The 19,313-nt window shown below is 40.4% G+C and overlaps 1 protein-coding gene across 8 annotated transcripts in view; it reads left to right on the top strand.

Moving 5' to 3' along the window:
* LPP (LIM domain containing preferred translocation partner in lipoma) overlaps nt 1–19,313 on the top strand; it is a 772,586-nt gene that overhangs the window by 229,567 nt on the left and 523,706 nt on the right. For all 8 annotated transcript variants that reach the window (XM_055408177.2, XM_055408186.2, XM_055408120.2 and 5 more), the window contains one exon: nt 9,957–10,157. In XM_055408177.2, the coding sequence (XP_055264152.2) occupies nt 9,965–10,157 (193 nt within the window). In that variant the 5' untranslated portion in view covers nt 9,957–9,964. The remainder of the gene's footprint in view (nt 1–9,956; nt 10,158–19,313) is intronic.

Genomic DNA, 19,313 nt, shown 5'->3' with positions numbered 1-19,313 from the left:
TCTATTTCTTTCCCTTTTACTCTTTCTAGTTACTGTCCAGTAGTCAATAGAGTTTCTTGATTGTTTAATGAAACTTTTCCACTACAAACCTTTCTGGAAGCAGAGTGATTGGGTGTGTATCCAGTCTCTGATCTGCACTAACTGCTGTGTTACATTGCATGAGCCATCTCAGCTTTTTAAAATCTTGGTTGTCAAATTAGAAGGAACAAATTGGTCTCTAAGATATCTCCCAGCTGGGACTTGCTGTGACCTCTTAGCCACTGAATAGCCTGTCTTGGCTGTTGTCACCTGGTTGTGGCAAATAAAAACCAAGGAGCTAGCAATTGGTTTGGTTCCATTCTCTCCTTTACCTTTTCCTGCGTGGCCTGGTCTTCCAGTGCTATTGTTTCCCTGTCAGGGTGGATTGTTCCTTTTTTGTGTGGCATTCGGAATCTGGAGTGACACTGCGAGGTGGGGTATGTTCTCTTCCGCCTCACTTCTTTATCAGAGATGGATGTTAACTTGAACGGATTGATGCTTCTCCATCTTTTTGCTTCTTAGTTTACTGGCATCTGCAAATGTATTCATAGATGGATTTTCCTTGCCATCATCTGTATTGCCAGCCATAGGGATTATACCTTTAGCACTGATTTGTATTCATACTAACTCAGCGCCAGCCAGGTTGGCACTTAACCTGTTGATTCCTAGTCTACCTCCCTTCGCTCCACCATCTCCACTCACGAGGACTCACAGGAGAGAAGCTGGTTTTGTAAAAAACCTCAGCTTGCTCGACTGGCGGACTTGCTAGGAGGAATCATAGACCATGAGGGTTAGAAGGAATGATGGCAGGCATCTCATCTTCAGTTTAAAGATAAGGAGACACACTGAGGTTCAAAGAGGTCAAGTTACTAAATTCACAGAGCCAGTTAGAGGCTGAGCTAGAAATTCTACCCAAGTCCTCTGCGTCTCAGTCCCATGTTTTTTCCTGTATTTCCAACTGTCTCTCAGATAGTCTATATAAAGGCTTGGCATTTCTGTAGAGATGTTCTCTTGTCACCCCTTCCGAGTAATGCCAGCTGTCCATGCAGAGAGTGGGGCACTTAGCCAGTGCAGGGCCAGAGCTGCCTGTAAAGAGAAGTGGAGTGAATGCATTGACATTTTCAGCCCATGGCAGATCCTGTTTGCCCTTCCAGCTCTCATCAGAAGTAGAGTGATTACATTTGCTGTTCCGCTAACAATTGTGTGCAATTTTCAGCCTGCCTTGTTCTTTAACGTTGTCTTCCCACGCTTCTATCACATGCCATGGCATATCTGCTTAGTAATTACACTGGTAGGGACTTACCTACACCGTTTGGAAAAGGTTTGCCTAAAGTACTTATTTGCTTGTGCATAATAAATCTTGATTGATACCTTGGTAATCTCTGAGATCAATCTAAGGTTCCCTCCCACAATGGGGAGGATTGAAGAGTCAGGAGACAGGTGACAAAAAAAAGAAGGAGGAACAAAAGAGGGCTGTGATTCTTCATTGATGAACTAAAAGGAGAATTATGGATGATTAGGAATCTCCATGGCTGACTTTTACTTGTTTCTGGCTAGTCCTAGAGTCAGGATCTTCCCTAGATTTGAGTTTGTAAGTAGAGTTGTCATTTGCATTCATCTAATAATCAAGTCCAATTGGGACTCCTCGCTGGCTCAGCGGGTAAAGAATCTGCTTGCAATGCAGGAGATTTGGGTTCGATCCCTGGGTCGGGAAGATCCCCTGGAGGAGATGCAACCCACTCCAGTATTCTTGCCTTGGAAATCCCATGGACAGAGGAGTTTGGTGGGCTACAGTAGAGTTGCAAAGAGTTGGACCTGACTTAGTGAGTAAATGACAACAGCACAAAATAGTCCAATCACATCATTTTTAAAGGCAGCCACTGTGATCCCATGGAAAGCAAAACTATGCTTGTGGCATAGTTGAGACTGGGAGCTGGGTCTGAATTCAGAAGATCAGGTATCTTCCAGCTGAGGACTAAGGTGTAGAAAAGGATATTTATCTGTAGTCTAGGTAAGGATGCACAGTGTACCACTTTAATACTTCCAGATCTCTGCTCAGTGTGGCAGCCTAGCTGGGAGAGGAGTTTGAGGGAGAATGGATACATGTATATGTATGTCTGAGTCCCTTCCTTGTTCACTTGAAACTCTCACAACATTGTCAATTGGCTATACCTCAATACAAAATAAAAAGTTAAAAAAGAAAGCGGTTTTGAAATTCTAGGAAGGCACTGATTTTATACAAAGAGGGAAGATTGTTAAAAATCTCCAAAGGTATAGGAAAGTGTTATTTCTTAATCACTTAAGTGGAGAAAATGTTGCTAAGGACTCAAATCCTAAACTTTAGTCAGCCCTCAACTGCATCTGATGTTTAAGTCACAAAGCAGTCTCTCAATTCTTCCACCAATAAAATAGTGATATTCATACCTGTCTCTTCCTTCAGTGTCATTCATTTATTCAGCAAACATTGACCAACAGCCAGGCCTTGGGTTAACTGCCAAGGGAGATTTAGTGACTAATGCAACATGATTTAAAGATTAATATAAATGCTCTAAGTCAATTGTTTCCAACCCTCGAATCAGAATACATACATAAAGATTCCCAGATGAGTCTAGTGTGCAGTTTTGAAAACCACTTCTTTAAGCTTGTAGTGTGTGATATTGGATAACACCATGCAACAAGTGGCTGGTTGTTTTTTAAATTTCGGTGAGTTATGTAAATGTTTGACGAAGAGTACACTATTGATTTTAGAAAAGAAGCAAAACTTGAGCAGGCACTCGTTCGTTCTATTTTTGTGGATGACCATGAGTTGTCATTCACATTCTATCTTTAGAGAGGCCTGGTAACTTTTTTAGTATCAAGTGTCACTTTACCTGTAGCCCTAAGTGTTCCCACCCGTAGAGGAAGGGTCTTGGTCATCATGTGGGCTTTTGGAGTTGTTCGTGTTTCATGTTTCGTTGTGTCTAATCAGTTTGGCCAAACTTTCAGTTTGTAATCCTATGGCTCATGGAAGTTAGGTTTGGCAGAACAGAATGGAGAAGACATTTTGGCAAGTAGGATGCAGGAACTGGGAATGGATATAAAGCAAAATCTCCTGTTTCTAAGTGATGATTTCCTTTGGATTTCTTTTCCCTCCAAACAGACAGGTAGTACCATGGTGTGAAGTTCATAGATTTTGGGTCCAAGACTTGTGTCCAGGCTTCAGCTTGGCTATTTGTTAGCTGTGTATCCTTGAGCAAGTTATTTAACTCTTAAAGCCTTACTTTCTTGATCTGCTAAATATGGAGAATGGTAACCACACGACATATAATTGTCAGGATGAATATGTTGCAAGTAGGAAATTGGCATATAGTACATCCTCAGTGAGGGTCTTCTTTGGTGGCACAGTGGTAAAGAATCAGTCTGCCAATGCAGGAGACTCAGGAGATGCAGGTTTGATCCCTGGGTCCAGAAGATGCCCTGGAGAAGGAAATGGCAACCCACTCCAGTATTCTTGCCTGGAAAATTCCTTGGACAGATGAGCCTGGTGGGGTACTGTCCGTGGGGTCACAATGAGTTGGACACAACATAGTGACTGAGCAGGAGCATATCCTAAATAAACACTTGCTATTTATTGCCAGTCTGTAGCTTTCTTATAAGCTCTGAGCAGTTAGGAGGAGTAAAAAGAAGAGCAACAGAGTGGCAGTAAGCGAACCTATCTAGGTTCTTCTTAATTGCTTTGCATTTGATGACAGTTCCTGAAAGTCTAGTGCTTAGGGAGCCCCAGCTCTTTAACTCCCATCGGCAGAGGCATCTTGCTTAGTTGAGGGCCACTTCTCTCGTTTTCCTCTTTTCTGATGGTGTTTGTGTATTTTCAGGGCCTCTGTGTAGATCTTCCTTTTCACTTCTTGCTTTCATGATGATTATATGCTTAGAGTGAAACCAATCTAGAACCAGAGGAAGTAAGAGCAGGGTAAGTTTTGGTCCAGCAAAACCAGCTCCCACCAGTGCTTATCTTTGTGTTTACCGTGGGTCTCTTTCTGAGAAGCTGAGAAACCCCAGGGAAATGTTCTAGTTTGCCCGTTCACTAAACTTGTGAGGTTTTCTCCAACTCATTTATCAAAATGAAGGGCTGTAATTAAGATTTCAGAGAAGGAAAGCACTCTAGAATATTAGAGCTAATTGGGACTTTACAGACATTCATTCTGCAAATGAGCATCCTCTCTCGTTAAAGGTCACACTGGCAAAGCTGAGACTAGAACTGGGGTCACAGGGACTCTTCGTCTATACTATTGTAATTTTCTCCTTCCTTGGATCCATTCTGTGTGGATTATTATTATTTTTTTTAATCAAGTTTTTGCTCCTGTCAGATTCCTCTTCAAAGATAAATGTTCTAGCCTTCTCTTTCTCAATCTAAGACCTTTGAAAAGCAAAGCTCGTTTAACCTTGCCAATCTTTCCCACATCTTCTAAGTCCCTCATTTCTTCAGCTGGTGTGCGCCCTTCCTACAGGAATGCCTTACTTCTTCCTCCAGTTCACTGAATTTTCTGGCATTGTCCTTTGGCTTGTTTCATTTATCTTTTGGAGCCACCTAGCTTTCAGAGTCCTTGCTCATGGCTACTTCTGTGCTGGATCTTGTGACATATGCCAGTTTTTTTGTTTGTTTGTTTGCTTGTTTTGTTCCTTTTTGTATATCTTATTTTTGCTCTTTTTCTGTTTTCACATATTAAGTATATACCTTCCTCAGGTAGTCTTTAAACTCCTTGAAAATAGGATGATAATCTGAATCATGTGAGTACAGGATGAGATTTTGTTTTATCTGGAGCTCCAGCACTAGGCAATTAAATTTATTCATTCATTAAATTAACTGACATTTTTATTGAGTGCTTATCATGTTTTAGGCCCTGAGATTAGAGAATGATAATTACTTCTGCTCTCAAGGATTCAAGAGTTTAGTTTGTGGTACAGGCAAGCAGAGAGGCAGAATGACAAGTATGTGTGTGGTGACGACAGTATTCCAGGTGCTGTGGAAGTGTTGTGAAAGGGGACACAGCTTGAACTGGAGGTTGGGGAGTGTGAATTATGTCTTACAGGACTAGTAGGAAGTGATGCTCAGAATCTAAGTGATACATCGTAGTTGAGATATCAGTTTTAATTGAGAGGTATCTTGGATGAAAAGGAACAAAGATAAAACCTAGAAGAAATTGAAGAATTTCCAGCAGAATATAAGTACTGAAAAATGACCTCAAAAGAAGTACAAATTTTTTACAATTATTGTAGAAGTTCTTGGGGAAGATGATTAAACTTTATTATTAAAGAAAGTATCATATCTAGATGAATTTACACTGAATTCTAAATAAACCTTTGAAGATCAGATAGTCTTAATCTTACCATTAAACTAATCCAGACAGTAGAAGAAGATACAGAACTCCCATATCTAAACCAAATAATGATAAGTAAAACAAGTAGAGGAAAAACATAAGAGAATGATATTATTTATGATTTTATGTACAAAAATTCTTTGTAAAATAGCATATTTAATTCATCAGTATACCAAAACATCATGACTGTGACTGAGTAGGATTTTTTCCTAGGACAGCAAAGTTGGTTCAATATCTGGAAATCTAAGACATTGATCAACACAATTAATTACATATATAAGTTAAGGGAGGGGAAAAAGAGAGGATCGCACCAGTGGATGCTAAGAAGGGAGATGCAGAGATCCTAGAAAGGGATGAGTAACCAAGGAGATCAACATTTATTCATTCATAGCATAGCATATTTTTCTAAGGGCTTCCTGGCCAGGCATTGTTGGGGCAAATATGCAGGTGATAAAATAGCATATATATGACTGTTATAAGTATGAAACAAATACCAGAAGAGCCCAGGAATTAAGCTACTCCTTTTGGATGGAGTTAGGGAAATATTCACAGCATCAGAAAACAAACAAACAAACAAACAAAAAGGTTGGTGGAAGATTTGGTAGAAATGCGACTGAGTTGACTCACTGGAAAAGACTCTGATGCTGGGAAGGATTGGGGGCGGGAGGAGAAGGGGACTACAGAGAATGAGATGGCTGGATGGCATCACCGACTCTGTGGACATGAGTTTGAGTGATGGACAGGGAGGCCTGGCGTGCTGTGATTCATGGGGTCACAAAGAGTCGGACACGACTGAGCGACTGAACTGAACTGAACTGAATGATAGCTTATGATGATCGATGTTGGATTTGTGATCTCTGAAGAAGATGATTTCACTTTGGGACCAGGAACCAGTCTTGACCACTCGAGAGCTTTTGTGTAGCAGAGTTTTATTAAAGTATAAAAAGGACAGAGAAAGCTGACATAGACATCAGAAGAGGGATGAAGAGTAACCCACTAAGTTTTATCAAGACCTTAACCCAGACCCACTCTCCCAACATACATCTTAAATTAACAAGATTAGAACTAACAATAGAAAGGTCTTAACAGATATACTCCTACAACATAAGTCTTAAGATAAGATTAGTCAGAAATTTCCTGTTAAGAAAAAGAAACATGTCCTCAAGCAAGATGTATTGTTATATAATCATTGGTACAGAGTTTAAGGAAAAGCAAGATGAGTGGTTTTGTGGTATAATCATTAGCTCTGGGCTTAAAGAAAAAAAACCACCACCACCAACAACAGAAAAACATTTTATGTGACTAAGATGCAGGAGTGTAGAAAAAAAAATGTTTGCTTTTCTCCTCCTCAAGAGCCCCAGACCCCTTTCTCCTCCTCACAGATCCCAGACTTCTTATCAACCTACGTAAGAATTAACTCTCTCAATAATGGGAGTTATATAGCATTGTAGATGGTGTACATAGCATGAGCAAGTCTTCAAGGTCATTAAATTGCAATATAAATCCTGAGAATGGTGTTACTGGGCCATGGTTTGGGAAGATGCTGTTAAGGTCTTATGCAGACAGATACCCTGGCACTCCTTTGAGGTCCCTGGGGTTGCCTTCATGGGGAGTACAGTGTTAGGGTAATGTATGGTGCTGGGGATAACAGAAAATATGGTGGGGGGCATGGTTTGCATATGGATGCTTACATTTTCGTTTTTCATAGTCTCCCAGAAGTTGCCTCTTCCTTTATATCTACAGAATTTCTGAAAAGGCCAGGATTCTTCAGTCAATTGGCAATGTGCAATTGCTTTGGAAATGTGCCTCTTTGCTTTAGAAATCACTGTATCCTATATTAACCCATTTTTAAAGTTCCTATTTTGGAATAGCTTGAGATTTATAGAAAATTTGCAAGGATAATATTAAGCCATTTAAAAAAATCTACAAATAACATTTATATTACAAATGTGTGTGATGCATTAAAATCTTCAGATCTTTATTTTATCCTCCTTGTTCCCCACTTGTATTCATTTTAGTCTGATTGAAAGTAGAACAGACACTTTAACCCCTTTTAGTAAAAGACTGAGGCTCAGTTAAACAAATAAAGCCAAAATTAATGTTTCTCAACCCTGAGACATGAGCTTGGTTTTGGCATTAAAAAAAAAAGAAAAGTCTCATAGACTTTAAAATGTGCAGCCAGTTTTAAGAACTGAGAATAAACCAAATTCATAGTTGTTTTTCTGTATTGGTTTTGTTCTGGGCTTTAATGGTGGTTTCAGGGTATATAAAATATGGTCCCCACTCTTCTGAGGAACTTAACTGTGTATAAAGCATATGCACACGGTGCAGGGGAGGAAGGGGTAAAGAAGGCCCTGCAACCAGAGTGGAAAGCCAGTGTCACCACCATAGGCTTAAATAACAGCAGACTCCTGATTCCTCTGTTCGAGGCTTCCTCATTGACTCATGTCATTCTCTTTGATCAGAGAGCTACATCCCCAACAGTTTTCTTCTCTTCACTTTGCATAGCATTTAACAGTATATTAAACACTTGAACACTGTTATCTCACTGGTTGTCATGAAACTCTGAGAGCAGGGAGCAAGGGTACCTGGGGCACCAGATGAGGGAGGCAGAGCTTCTCAAGGTCATGTCACCCGTCTTGGCGTAGCCTAATGCTACCCAGGTCCCACTGGGCCCCATCTTCCCCCCATCACCCTCTCTCTCCACGGCCATACCATGTTCTGACCCTGCATTTTCTCCTGAGTTTCCACTGTTCTTTGCTTCCTAGTGGCTCAGTGCTAAAGAAACTGCCTGTCAATGCAGAAGACACAGGAAACGAGGGTTCAATTCCTGGGTTGGGAAGATCCCCCAGAGGAGGAAATGGCAGCCCTCTCCAGTATTCTTGCCTGAAAAATCCCATGAACAGATAAGCCTGGCGGGCTACAGTCCATGGGGTCGTAAAGAGTTGGACATGATTGAGCGACTGTGCACACGCACGCACACACACACACACACACACACACACCAGTGTTCTTTGTTGTTACAGACATCTGGAGGTAATCATGGAGCCCTCTCAATTAATTCAGTCCCAGTAATAAATTACAGGGTGGATTTGGGGCTGGAGAGGGTGAGGAAAGCTTCTGGGCCTCCCCTTGCTGGAGAGCCCTTGCAATCAGACTTGGAGAGCCCTCCTCAGGGAGAGAATGTGAGGTTCAGCCCCAGCCTGCATGCTGCCTGGAGGGGTGGTTGGTTTATCCTGACACCAAGACATCATTTTTCCTTCCTCACAGAGCGTATTTTAGTCTGAGTAGGGCTGTCCCTGGGCTGGCTGTCGTATCCCCTTCCTAACTGAATTTTTCCTAAAGATCCAGTATGGTTTGAGCTCACTGATGGGCAGAGCTCCTGATGGCTGTCATGGGGGGCTGCCCTGTGCTTATAGGGGTTGAATATTTTAGCTCCTGGCCATTATGCAGCAGTCCCTTTCTCAGGCATTGTAGCAAACACTGCCCCTCTCCCCAGTTTCCAAGTACCCCTTGGTGAGCAGCAGTACTGCTTCTGCCAGAGGCATCATCTTAAAGTGTCCCGTCATGCACTAGTCATGCCCTTGTTTCAAGAATAAACCTTGGATGATTCCTTAATGCCTGCAGAATAAATTCAAGGTCCTCACGTTTGCACACAAAGCTTTCAGTGCTTTGGCTCCATCCCACATTTTTAGTTACTTTGCTAGCTACTTTTCCGTTTTCCCCCTCCAGCCACGCTAAATTGAAGTATTGTGTACTTTTCCTACCCGAGCAACGTTGCCTGTGTTATTCAGGCTTGACCTCTACTCAGCATTCAGAGCTCAATCTGAAGATCACCTCATAAATGAGGTCTTAGTTCTGCTCCCTGCAAGAAGTGGTTTTACCTTTTTCTGCATTCCAGTAACACTTTATTTTTTACCTCACTTAGATAATGTATGTATGTATGTGTTGATTGTTCACTCGTGTCTGACTCTTTGTGATCCCATGTACTGTAGCCCAGGCTCCTCTGTCCATGAGATTCTCCAGGCAAGAATAGTGGAATGGGTAGCCATTCCCTTCTCCATGGGATCTTCCTGACCCAGGGATTGAACCTGGGTCTCCCACATTGAGGGCAGATTGTTTACTGTCTGAGCCACCAGGGAAGCCTCACTTAGATAATATCATCATTTAATTGATGTGGTAATCATTGTAATAGATTGTTAATGAAATTGAAACTTTTTTTCCAACCTTACTAATATAAGATTCTCCTATCATAGCAACTTCTTAAGGCTAGGAACCATTTCTTGCTCATATCTATTTCCTGAAGAGTGCTAGGCACTGAAATATGTAACTGTCGGAAGAGAGGTACTCAAGATGGGTTGAGGGGAGTGTTCAATTTTTCTCCTCCTTCAGTTAAGGTAGTTTTTTCATAACTCTCCACCTCCTCCTCCTTCCTTCCTTCCTTCTTTCTTTCATCATCTCAGGGTATGTTTTTAGAATTTCATTAGGTATGGATTAAGATGAAACAATAATGAAGCGAGGTATACTGCTTTCATTTTTGTGTTTCTTTAAAAGCAACTGTTCGTTTCTTTTTACTTCTAGATTCAACAATGTCTCACCCATCTTGGCTGCCACCAAAAAGCACTGCTGAGCCTCTTGGCCATGTGTCTGCACGGATGGAGACCACCCATTCCTTTGGGACCCCCAGCATTTCAGTGTCCACACAGCAACCACCCAAGAAGTTTGCCCCAGTTGTTGCTCCAAAGCCCAAGTACAACCCGTACAAGCAACCTGGTGGAGAAGGTGAGTGTGGGCATTGCAGAAGTGGGTGCCTAAAACAGGAGAGTTCAATATAATAAAAGTGATGTGTAGTACAGTGTTGCATTGGGAAAATAATTTTGTAGTATGGTTATCATAGTACATAGACTGTCAAACGTTGAAGAACACTAGTAACCACCTAGGCAACTCTTCTTTTGGGCATATAGATTGAAATCTGTTAGGGGTTATCTGACTGTGGTTTCGGCCAGAGCTAAAACTAGAACCTGCATGTCTTCATTCATAGCTCAGTGTCCTTCTCTTGCAGTATCCTCCACTTCCATCCCATTGTCTTGTAGAAATGTGCCTACCACCCAGTTTCCCTTCCCTCTTGCCCTCCGACAACTGTCCCACGTGCTACCAAGCAGTGGCTTGATGGTGTGTCCATTTGAAGTGACCCTAATAAGGCACTTAGACTTTTTTCCTCTTCTCTAGTTATGTTGTCTCTTCATTTTTGGGGAGAGGTAAGATGAATTTCCCTCTAATATGAAGAGAATGAAGACAGTCCCTCTTACCGAGAATGAGGCAGAGCTGTGAGGAGGGCTTAGTAGTTAGGATAGTCAGTGCACACTTTGAGGGTCAGGGTGGGCAGGCTCTGTGTCATGCTGGTGTGTGTGAGAGGGAGGGGAAAAGCCAGTGATGGTTGTACTTCAGATTTCTTCACTCGGAGTGCTGTGAATTCTAGTGAGTTGGACCCTCGGCCGAGTCTTTCTGTGTTGAGATGCCCCATCCTGGGCACCATACTTTGTGAGGTCCTCTCCCTGCCCAGCTGGTTCTCCAGGGACACTGGCTTCATCTCTGATGCTCTGCAGCTCTTTACTCAACTCTGTTCTTTCTTACCATGCCACCTCACCACCCTTTTTTTCCCTGTCACAACCCTATTGTGTCACCTTCTCCAGTGTCTGGGCATGACCTGGATTGGAGGTAATTGGAAGTAATCTCTTCCCTGGGTTTCCACATGCATCTTATTCTGACTGTCAAATTCCTACTTCTTTTGTTGCTCTTCCTGCTGTCCTTAATCTGCCACTGTTGACCAGATGGTCTCTGTGAGGCACTCTGCTTTTTCATTGTCGTTCTGTTGCCTTATCCTATAACTCTATGAACCCAGTGCTTTTTCGCATCAAAAGATGGAAACTTAGAGACAAGAGGTGACACTCTCTGTGGTTTTGCAGTGAGGCTATTGTCCTCACCCAGCCTGCTGTGCTGCTCTTCCTCCTTTTCCTGGCATATGTGGCACTTGGGCCCCATATGATGGTGATACCTCCTCACTTCCTTATAAGAATGTAAGCTTTGTTTCCCCATTTAAGCAACAAGATATGGTTTCTCACTCATCCTTATGTTCCTCTTGGCTCTTAGTATGCTACTGTGTTTTTAGTGGGAATGGTTGTGTGTGGTCAAATGTATGTCTGTATCTTCTTATGTGTATATATATTTGGATGGATGGCGGATGGCTGGATGGGTGAGTGCACTGCTCAGTAATTCTCTTGCAATAAACAGTTTGGAACGTGGCATCCTCTCTCGAAGCAACTCAGTCTCATTGAATTTCTGAAGTCTTGAGTCTTTCTTGCAATTCTGCCAGTCTCTCTTTCTTTTTAATATAACCTTTTTTGAATACGTGAAGGAAGAGATTTCTCTTGCATATATGCATTTTAAAGGCAGACATGGATAAAGGTTCATGGATATTCAGACTTTTTAAAATGTAGCTCCGTCTCTTCATCTGCTGTATCTTATGACATGATATTTGTTAGAAGTGTAAGATTTGCTTTCCTTTATATTTAATTTAAATGTTAGTGCATCTTCTGTTGCCCTCAACATTTTTATAATTCATGTTACTTTTGTTTAATTTTTAATATATTTTCTAAAGTTTATATGCATTTTCTTTTTCTTTTTTGGTCCATTAAGAATGTTCTGTACCATTAGTGAAATCCCCAGGTAGTAGGTAACACAGTTTTCATTTATAGGGTGAGCTGATGATGCCAAGGTCTTGTTAGCTCGGCTCACGCTATCCTTTGCCTCTATATATACTCTCCGTCAATTTTTAGCCCATAAAGGCTTCACATTCATAGCTTAATTCAGAGTCTGACTTCCAAGAACCTCAGCCATGAAGACAGAGGGTAAAACTAACAGAAATCATAGCCCACCTTTTGCTGGTGTCAAGGTGAAAAACTGCAGTGCAGAGAGTGTAAGTGATTTGTTTGAGGATGGATGACCTGCTTGTCATCAAGTTGGTGCTAGACCTCAGGTCCCCTTTTTCTGAGTCCAGAGTTATCAGGACCTTGTTTTGTATTCTAGCGAGGACTGTTTCCCTGCACTGTAACCTCTATGCATCTCACACAATTCTTTGCACAACTGTCCTTCTAATAGATTTACTTGTATGTGGGCCTGTCTTCTTTGGTAGATTCAGACCTTTTGGAGGTGGGGCTGCCTGACTCATGCCTTTACTCCCAACAGCATCCAGAAGGACACCTGACACACAGCAGGTACTCAGTGATGTTTGAAGTGATAGTTAAGCCACAGCACTGTGAACCTGCTCATCCAGGTTCATATTCAGGCTTCTCAAATACTTTTCAGGGTTTATGGTTCGGTATGGGTTATTTTTACCTCCTCTCCCCTTTCCTTGAGCTTGGTAGCCAAGGATTTGTTTAGCCACCGCCACCTTGAAGTTACTGATTACATTTCTCATCCTGGTCTTATGTCTGTAATCTCTGGGGTTTGCTTTCTCATTTTTAAATTCTGACTGTGAAAGTTGAAAAAGTACCCACATGTTTTCCACATCAACTTATATTTATGTGATACCATATGTTATAATTTTCTTTTATAAGGTACTCCACTAATAACTTTCTCTGAAAGGCTTTGGCACATTTAAAAGTGGGGTGTACTTTTTTTTCCAGTTAGTACTCTTTAGCCCTTAGGGTTTTGTTATTTTGCTACCACTGTTCTCATTTATCATTGATATTTGCTTTTTCCCCCCAACAACTTGTGTGTCTTGGAATGCCCCTGCCTTTTCAAATGCCTTTCTGTGTCCTGTACTGTATACTTATGAGCCCATGTATATTTTTTATTGTTTTATCTTCTTGCAAATTTTACCATGTTAAGTATCTATGTATTTTTTTATGGAATGATTTTTGTATGTATGTGTGGTTTTATCTCTTTACCTTCTCTTCTAGACTGGTGAGGGAATAAAGTGACATGATTTTTCTTTTGGTCTTTAAAGTACTAGCAGTAGTGTTCTTTATCTTGTAATCTGGGCCCTCTCTCTGCTTCCAACTTACAAAAATTTCCAAAAGCTTTAGATTTTGATGGCAGAACAGGGTACAAATCTTGCTTTTTCTGTCTTTGGTAGATACCAAAGAAAATGATCTTTTTTCTTTTGTTAATACATTGTTTTATGAAATGATTTTGAAAATTTCCTTTTTTTAACTCTGGCAATTGAAAATTCTTTCTCTCAATAATTTGGCTGAATGAACTGTGATAATATTTTGTGTTCCTTATTACAATAGATTATAATACAGAAGGATTTGTAAAGTTTGTAGGTTTATAAAGTTGGAGTTATCTTGTGACCTGGAGTTGACTTTCTCCAACTTCTGAAATTTCTTTTAAAAATATTTTTTATATAAGAGTTTTAAAAAAGTGAATCCATAGGGTACAAATTCCACATGATCATTTTAGTAGAATTCCTTTTGTTTGTATAATCCATTATAATTTTTCTAGCACTTCCATATTCATTGTTATTTAATTCTCAAATGAGTGTTCTTATTGTAGCTCTCTGAGTTAGATAGAACAGATGGTGTTGCAATTATACCAAGTGGTAAACTACCCAAAGTGAAGGAACTTATTCAGTAATCACATAGTTAATAAAATTGTAGAGCTAGGCTCTTTTTTTTATATCTAGGGCTCTTGTTGATTTAGAAGGTTCTATTTATTAGAGATTGGGCTAGATAGCCTCATCTATTTTGAATTCATTATTTTATTATTTCATGATTTTTCTTTGAAATTAATTTCAAAATGGTTGCTTGTTTTAAAAAATCCTTTCCTATGTATATTACCTTTTATGCTTCCGTATAATATAAACAAAGCCTCTCTTTTCAAGTTTTGCCTACATTGCTTCACCTAGACTTGTAAAGTCAAATCAGAATAGGTGAAATAAATTCTATTCATTGAGGATCCTAAACCTGGAAATTTTTTACTAGATCTCTCTGTGTTTTATTCTACCTGAGGTTCCCAATCCATGTGGAGAGGGAGTAGTTATTGCCTGTTGCTAACCCGAGGTAAACGTAGTACTGAGAAAAAAATACCGTCTTAAACAACAATTGGTCTTCCATGATGGAAATGGCCGCCAAACCTTTTCCCTTTTCACTTTCCTGCCCAAGCCTTTCTTCATGTTTTAATCACAAAGTCTTTGAGCAGCAGAACTAGAAAAGAGTTTGAAGGGTTTCTAGGGCAGTTCTTTCTCTTGTCAGATGTGAAAACTCAGTCTGAGAGGGAAAAGAATATCTTCCCAAGGTTACCCAGTAGTTTGGGGCTGAACTGGCTCCAGAACTCAGGTCTTAAATGTGCTCATTCCATTAAGTCTCCGCTGTCTTAGATTGGAAGAGACAAAATTGGGGCTTGGCTCCTAGGAATTGCTGAGTCTTTGCTTATTGCTATTTGGTGTTAAACTGGCTCTTAGTGATGTGAAGTCATGTAACCTGGTCAGGCAGGACATATTTGTTTTTTCAACAGACAGCAAAAATGTGAGTGAAATTGATGGCCACTTATGGCAATGTATTTGGAAAAGTAATTTGAAATGGATTATTTCTGCCATTTTTAATCTTGTGCATATAAACCAATTTGCTGCTGCTTTGACTCTTGAGAGTCCCTTGGACTGCAAGGAGATCCAACCAGTCCATCCTAAAGGAAGATCAGTCCTGGGTGTTCATTGGAAGGACTGATGTTGAAGCTGAAACTCCAATACTTTGGCCACCTGATGCGAAGAGCTGACTCATTTGAAAAGACCCTGATGCTGGGAAAGATTGAAGGCAGGAGAAGAAGGGGACTACAGAGGATGAGATGGTTGGATGGCATCACCGACTCAATGGACATGAGTTTGAGTATACTCTAGGAATTAGTGAGGAACAGGGAGGCCTGGCGTGCTGCAGTCCATGGGGTCACAAAGAGTCGGACATGACTGAGTGACTGAACTGAACTGAACTGAACTCCTCTTGCAGTTGCTTTTACTTTATATTCCTGAAATAATTGGCAGTAGAACATGTGTAGGGACGATGGTGAACTCTGAGCAAATCGTATCTAAATATTTACACTCAAACTGCACTCTCTGTCTCTGGAGTCCTCTAGTCTGTCTTACGTGATGTGAAAGGTGATCTGGCCTGTGACTTTGGAGGCACAAAGGGGAAACATTGTCTTTGTATAGTTCTAACAGTCCTGTTAAATCGCCAGCCGTCACAGAACACTCACAGTTTCTCAGACTGTTTGTTATAACTGTGGTCTGTCAACAGGACAGTCACAAGTTCACTGAAAATACTCGAGTTTGACTGGTGTGTCCCTTTTCTGGTTTAGGGAAAGCATCTTGAGCCTCATCTCTCATTGTGGAATACAGTAAATGAGTTTAAATTTTCAGAGACTGGGGGGAAAAATGATAAGATGTGTATTCATTAAAGGGTCAGATACTAACTGTATTAGTTTGATCTTTACACTGCATCTTCCTGAAGAGAAAAGAACTTATAATTCTTTGTGTGAAATCATGAAATCAGATTTTACTAAATATTCATAGGCCTTCAGTCAGTTCAGTTCAGTTCAGTTCAGTTCAGTCGCTCAGTTGTGTCCGACTCTCTGCGACCCCATGAATCACAGCACGCCAGGCCTCCCTGTCTATCACCAACTCCCGGAGTTCACTCAAATTCATGTCCACAGAGTCGGTGATGCCATCCAGCCATCTCATTCTCGGTCGTCCCCTTCTCCTCCCGCCCCCAACCTTTCCCAGCATCAGAGTCTTTTCCATTGAGTCAACTCGTCGCATGAGGTGGCCAAAGGATTGGAGTTTCAGCTTTAGCATCAGTCCTCCCAATGAACACCCAGGACTGATCTCCTTTAGGATGGACTGGTTGGATCTCCTTGCAGTCCAAGGGACTCTCAAGAGTCTTCTCCAACACCACAGTTCAAAAGCATCAGTTCTTTGGCAATCAGTTTTCTTCACAGTCCAACTCTCACATCCATACATGACCACGGGAAAAACCATAGCCTTGACTAGACGGACTTTTGTTGGCAAAGTAATGTCTCTGCTTTTTAATATTCTATCTAGGTTGGTCATAACTTTCCTTCCAAGGAGTAAGTGTCTTTTAATTTCATGGCTGCAATCAGCATCTGCAGTGATTTTGGAGTCCCAAAAAATAAAGTCTGACACTGTTTCCACTGTTTTTCCATCTATTTCCCATGAAATGATGGGACCAGATGCCATGATCTTTGTTTTCATAGGCCTTATTGACACTCAAAAGAGCCAAGATTCAGTGCTGACTTGGTGGTCAGGGCATTTAGAGTCAAGCTTCAGTTTCACTCCTTGACCTTGGCCACGTCAATTTTCTGTTTCATGTTTTCTTTATAAAACTAGTTGGTAATATTAATTATCTTATGAGATGGTTTTGAGGATCAGATATAATGATTGTAAAAATGTTTCACAAACCATAAATACCTTACAACTCTAGGAATTACTTTTTCATTCTCATTTAACGATCATTTACTTAAAGCAGAATTTGCGCCAGACAGACACTCTTCTAGGAGCTGAAGTAATGAGCCAAATGGAGACTGATCTCTGCCCTTGTAGACTGTATTCCTTTCTATAATAAAAATAACTAGTTGCTTTTATTAATATTAAGTAATATTGATAAAATTATTAAATAGTATGCATTTCATAATTTTATACGGACCATCAATAATAATTAACAATACCAGTGATATAAGATTAATAAATGTATAGCAATATAAATACAGTTATTATTAATATAAATACTGATAAACAGTATAAACTTCTAATATTAGTATTAGTATATAAATACTGATAAACAGTATAAACTTCTAATATTAGCGATAGGTATCTTAGTGCCTCAATATTATATTGTTATAAAATTCTTGAACCAGGATAAATCTTAAAAATTATGGAATACACCTTCGTTTCTCAGATAATGATAGTTATTTCCATAATACATATCTAAGAGGTATAGGGCCTTTGTTCTGCTGCTGACTCTGTGCGACCCCATAGATGGCATCCCACCAGGTTCCCTTGTCCCTGGGATTCTCCAGGCAAGAATACTGGAGTGGGTTGCCATTTCCTTCTCCAATGCGTGAAAATGAAGTCGCTCAGTTGTGTCTGACCCTCAGTGACCCCATGGACTTCAGTCTACCAGGCTCCTCCATCCATGGGATTTTTGAGGCAAGAGTACTGGAGTGGGATGCCATTGCCTTCTCCAAGGGCCTTTGCTCAGGAATGCTGTAAATAGCAAATAAAAATTGTTGAATACAGGCAGGGGTTACTACCTCAGTTGTGAAGCCTCAGCAAGGTCAGGAGTTTGTTCAGTATCACAGAACAGTAAGTGGTGAAGCTTAGTCTGGATCTGGTGGATCCTTCTGTGATTATTGTAGTTCTATGTCACTGAAGGGTTTGGGGTGCATTGCTTATAATCTCCAGTGACAGAATTAATGTATGTGCACAGAATAGATTAAATGTGTTAGGACAAAAAGGAATTCATGAATTGTTGACAAAAATCTCTTATAACTTGCCACTTAATTAACTGCTGAAATGAATGCCTTAATAAGGTGGTAGATTTTTCATCCAAGTCTGACACCAAAAACTGTGAATAATGCAATATTGTGTGGTAAGGTGCTCTTTAATCTTCTTCATTTTTAAATTATATAAATGTGAAGTACAATTTTCACTCCATATTTTAAATATGAAGAAAGTTTAATTTCTTGTTCAAGAATAAAAATAAATAAACATTTACAGAAGGAAATGGCAACTCAGTCCAGTATTCTTGCCTGAAGAATTCCATGGACAGAGGAGCCCAGTGGGCTATGGCCCATGGGATTGCAAAGAAGTCAGACATGACTTAGTGACTAAACAACACACCCATTAAACCAGCTAAAAAGAAAAGTCACGTCATTTGCTGGTGAGGGTGTGGAGAAGCTGAATCTCTCATACATTGCTGGAAGTTGTATGTAAAATGGTATAACTAGTCTAGAAAACACTTTTTGCAGCTTTTTTTTTTTTTTGAACCAAAGTAAATGTCTACTAAAGGGGCTTCCCTGGTGGCTCAGTGGTAAAGAGTCCACCTGCCAATGCAGGAGGTGTGAGTTTGATTGCTTGATCAAGAAGATCCCCTGAAGAAGGAAATGGCAACCCACTCCAGTATTCTTGCCTGGAGAATCCCACGGACAGAGGAGCCTGGCAGGCTATAGTCCATTGGGTCACAAAGAGTAGGATATGACTTAGCAGCTAAACAGCAACAACAGCAAATGTATACTAGCCATATGATTTAGTTGTTGTACCCTAGGGATATTTAATCCAGAGACATGATAAGTTATGTTCACAAAAACTCTTATATATGAATGTCATAACTTATTTTATAATGGCAAGATGCTGGAAACATCTTAAATGTCCTTCAGTCGGTAAATGTTTAAACAGACTCTGATCCATCCATCCAATCTATTTATTAATAAGAAGGAATGATTTACTGTACATGCAGCAACTGGATTCACCTCAAGGGCATTATGCTTAACAAAAAATCACTCTGGAAGGATTACATATACCATATGATTCCATTTAGAAGAGATTCTTGAGATGATGAAACTCTAGAGATGGAGAGTCATTTAATAATGGTTGTTGGGGGACAGAATGAGGGGTGGACTGGTGCAGAGAATGGGTGTTCTCATTAAGAAAAAGCAACGGGGAGTTGGTGGTGGAAGAGTTCTGTATCTCTCTTGTGGTGGTGGTTACATTAACCTTTACATGGGTTAAAATAGCATAGCTCTAATATACACAGAGGAATACAGGTTAAAATATGGTGAAAACTGAATAAGGACTAGTTAACAGTAATGAAACAAAGTCAGTGTTCCTGGCTTTAGTTTTATATTATATCTTTTCAGATGTTACCATTG

This window comes from Moschus berezovskii, chromosome 1 (assembly GCF_049115385.1).
Source record: "Moschus berezovskii isolate FMDL1 chromosome 1, NW_MosBer_1.0, whole genome shotgun sequence".
In the NCBI taxonomy this organism is placed as follows: Eukaryota; Metazoa; Chordata; class Mammalia; order Artiodactyla; family Moschidae; genus Moschus; species Moschus berezovskii.
Note: the sequence above shows the minus strand (reverse complement) of the source record. Positions and strands in the feature narration are given on the sequence as shown.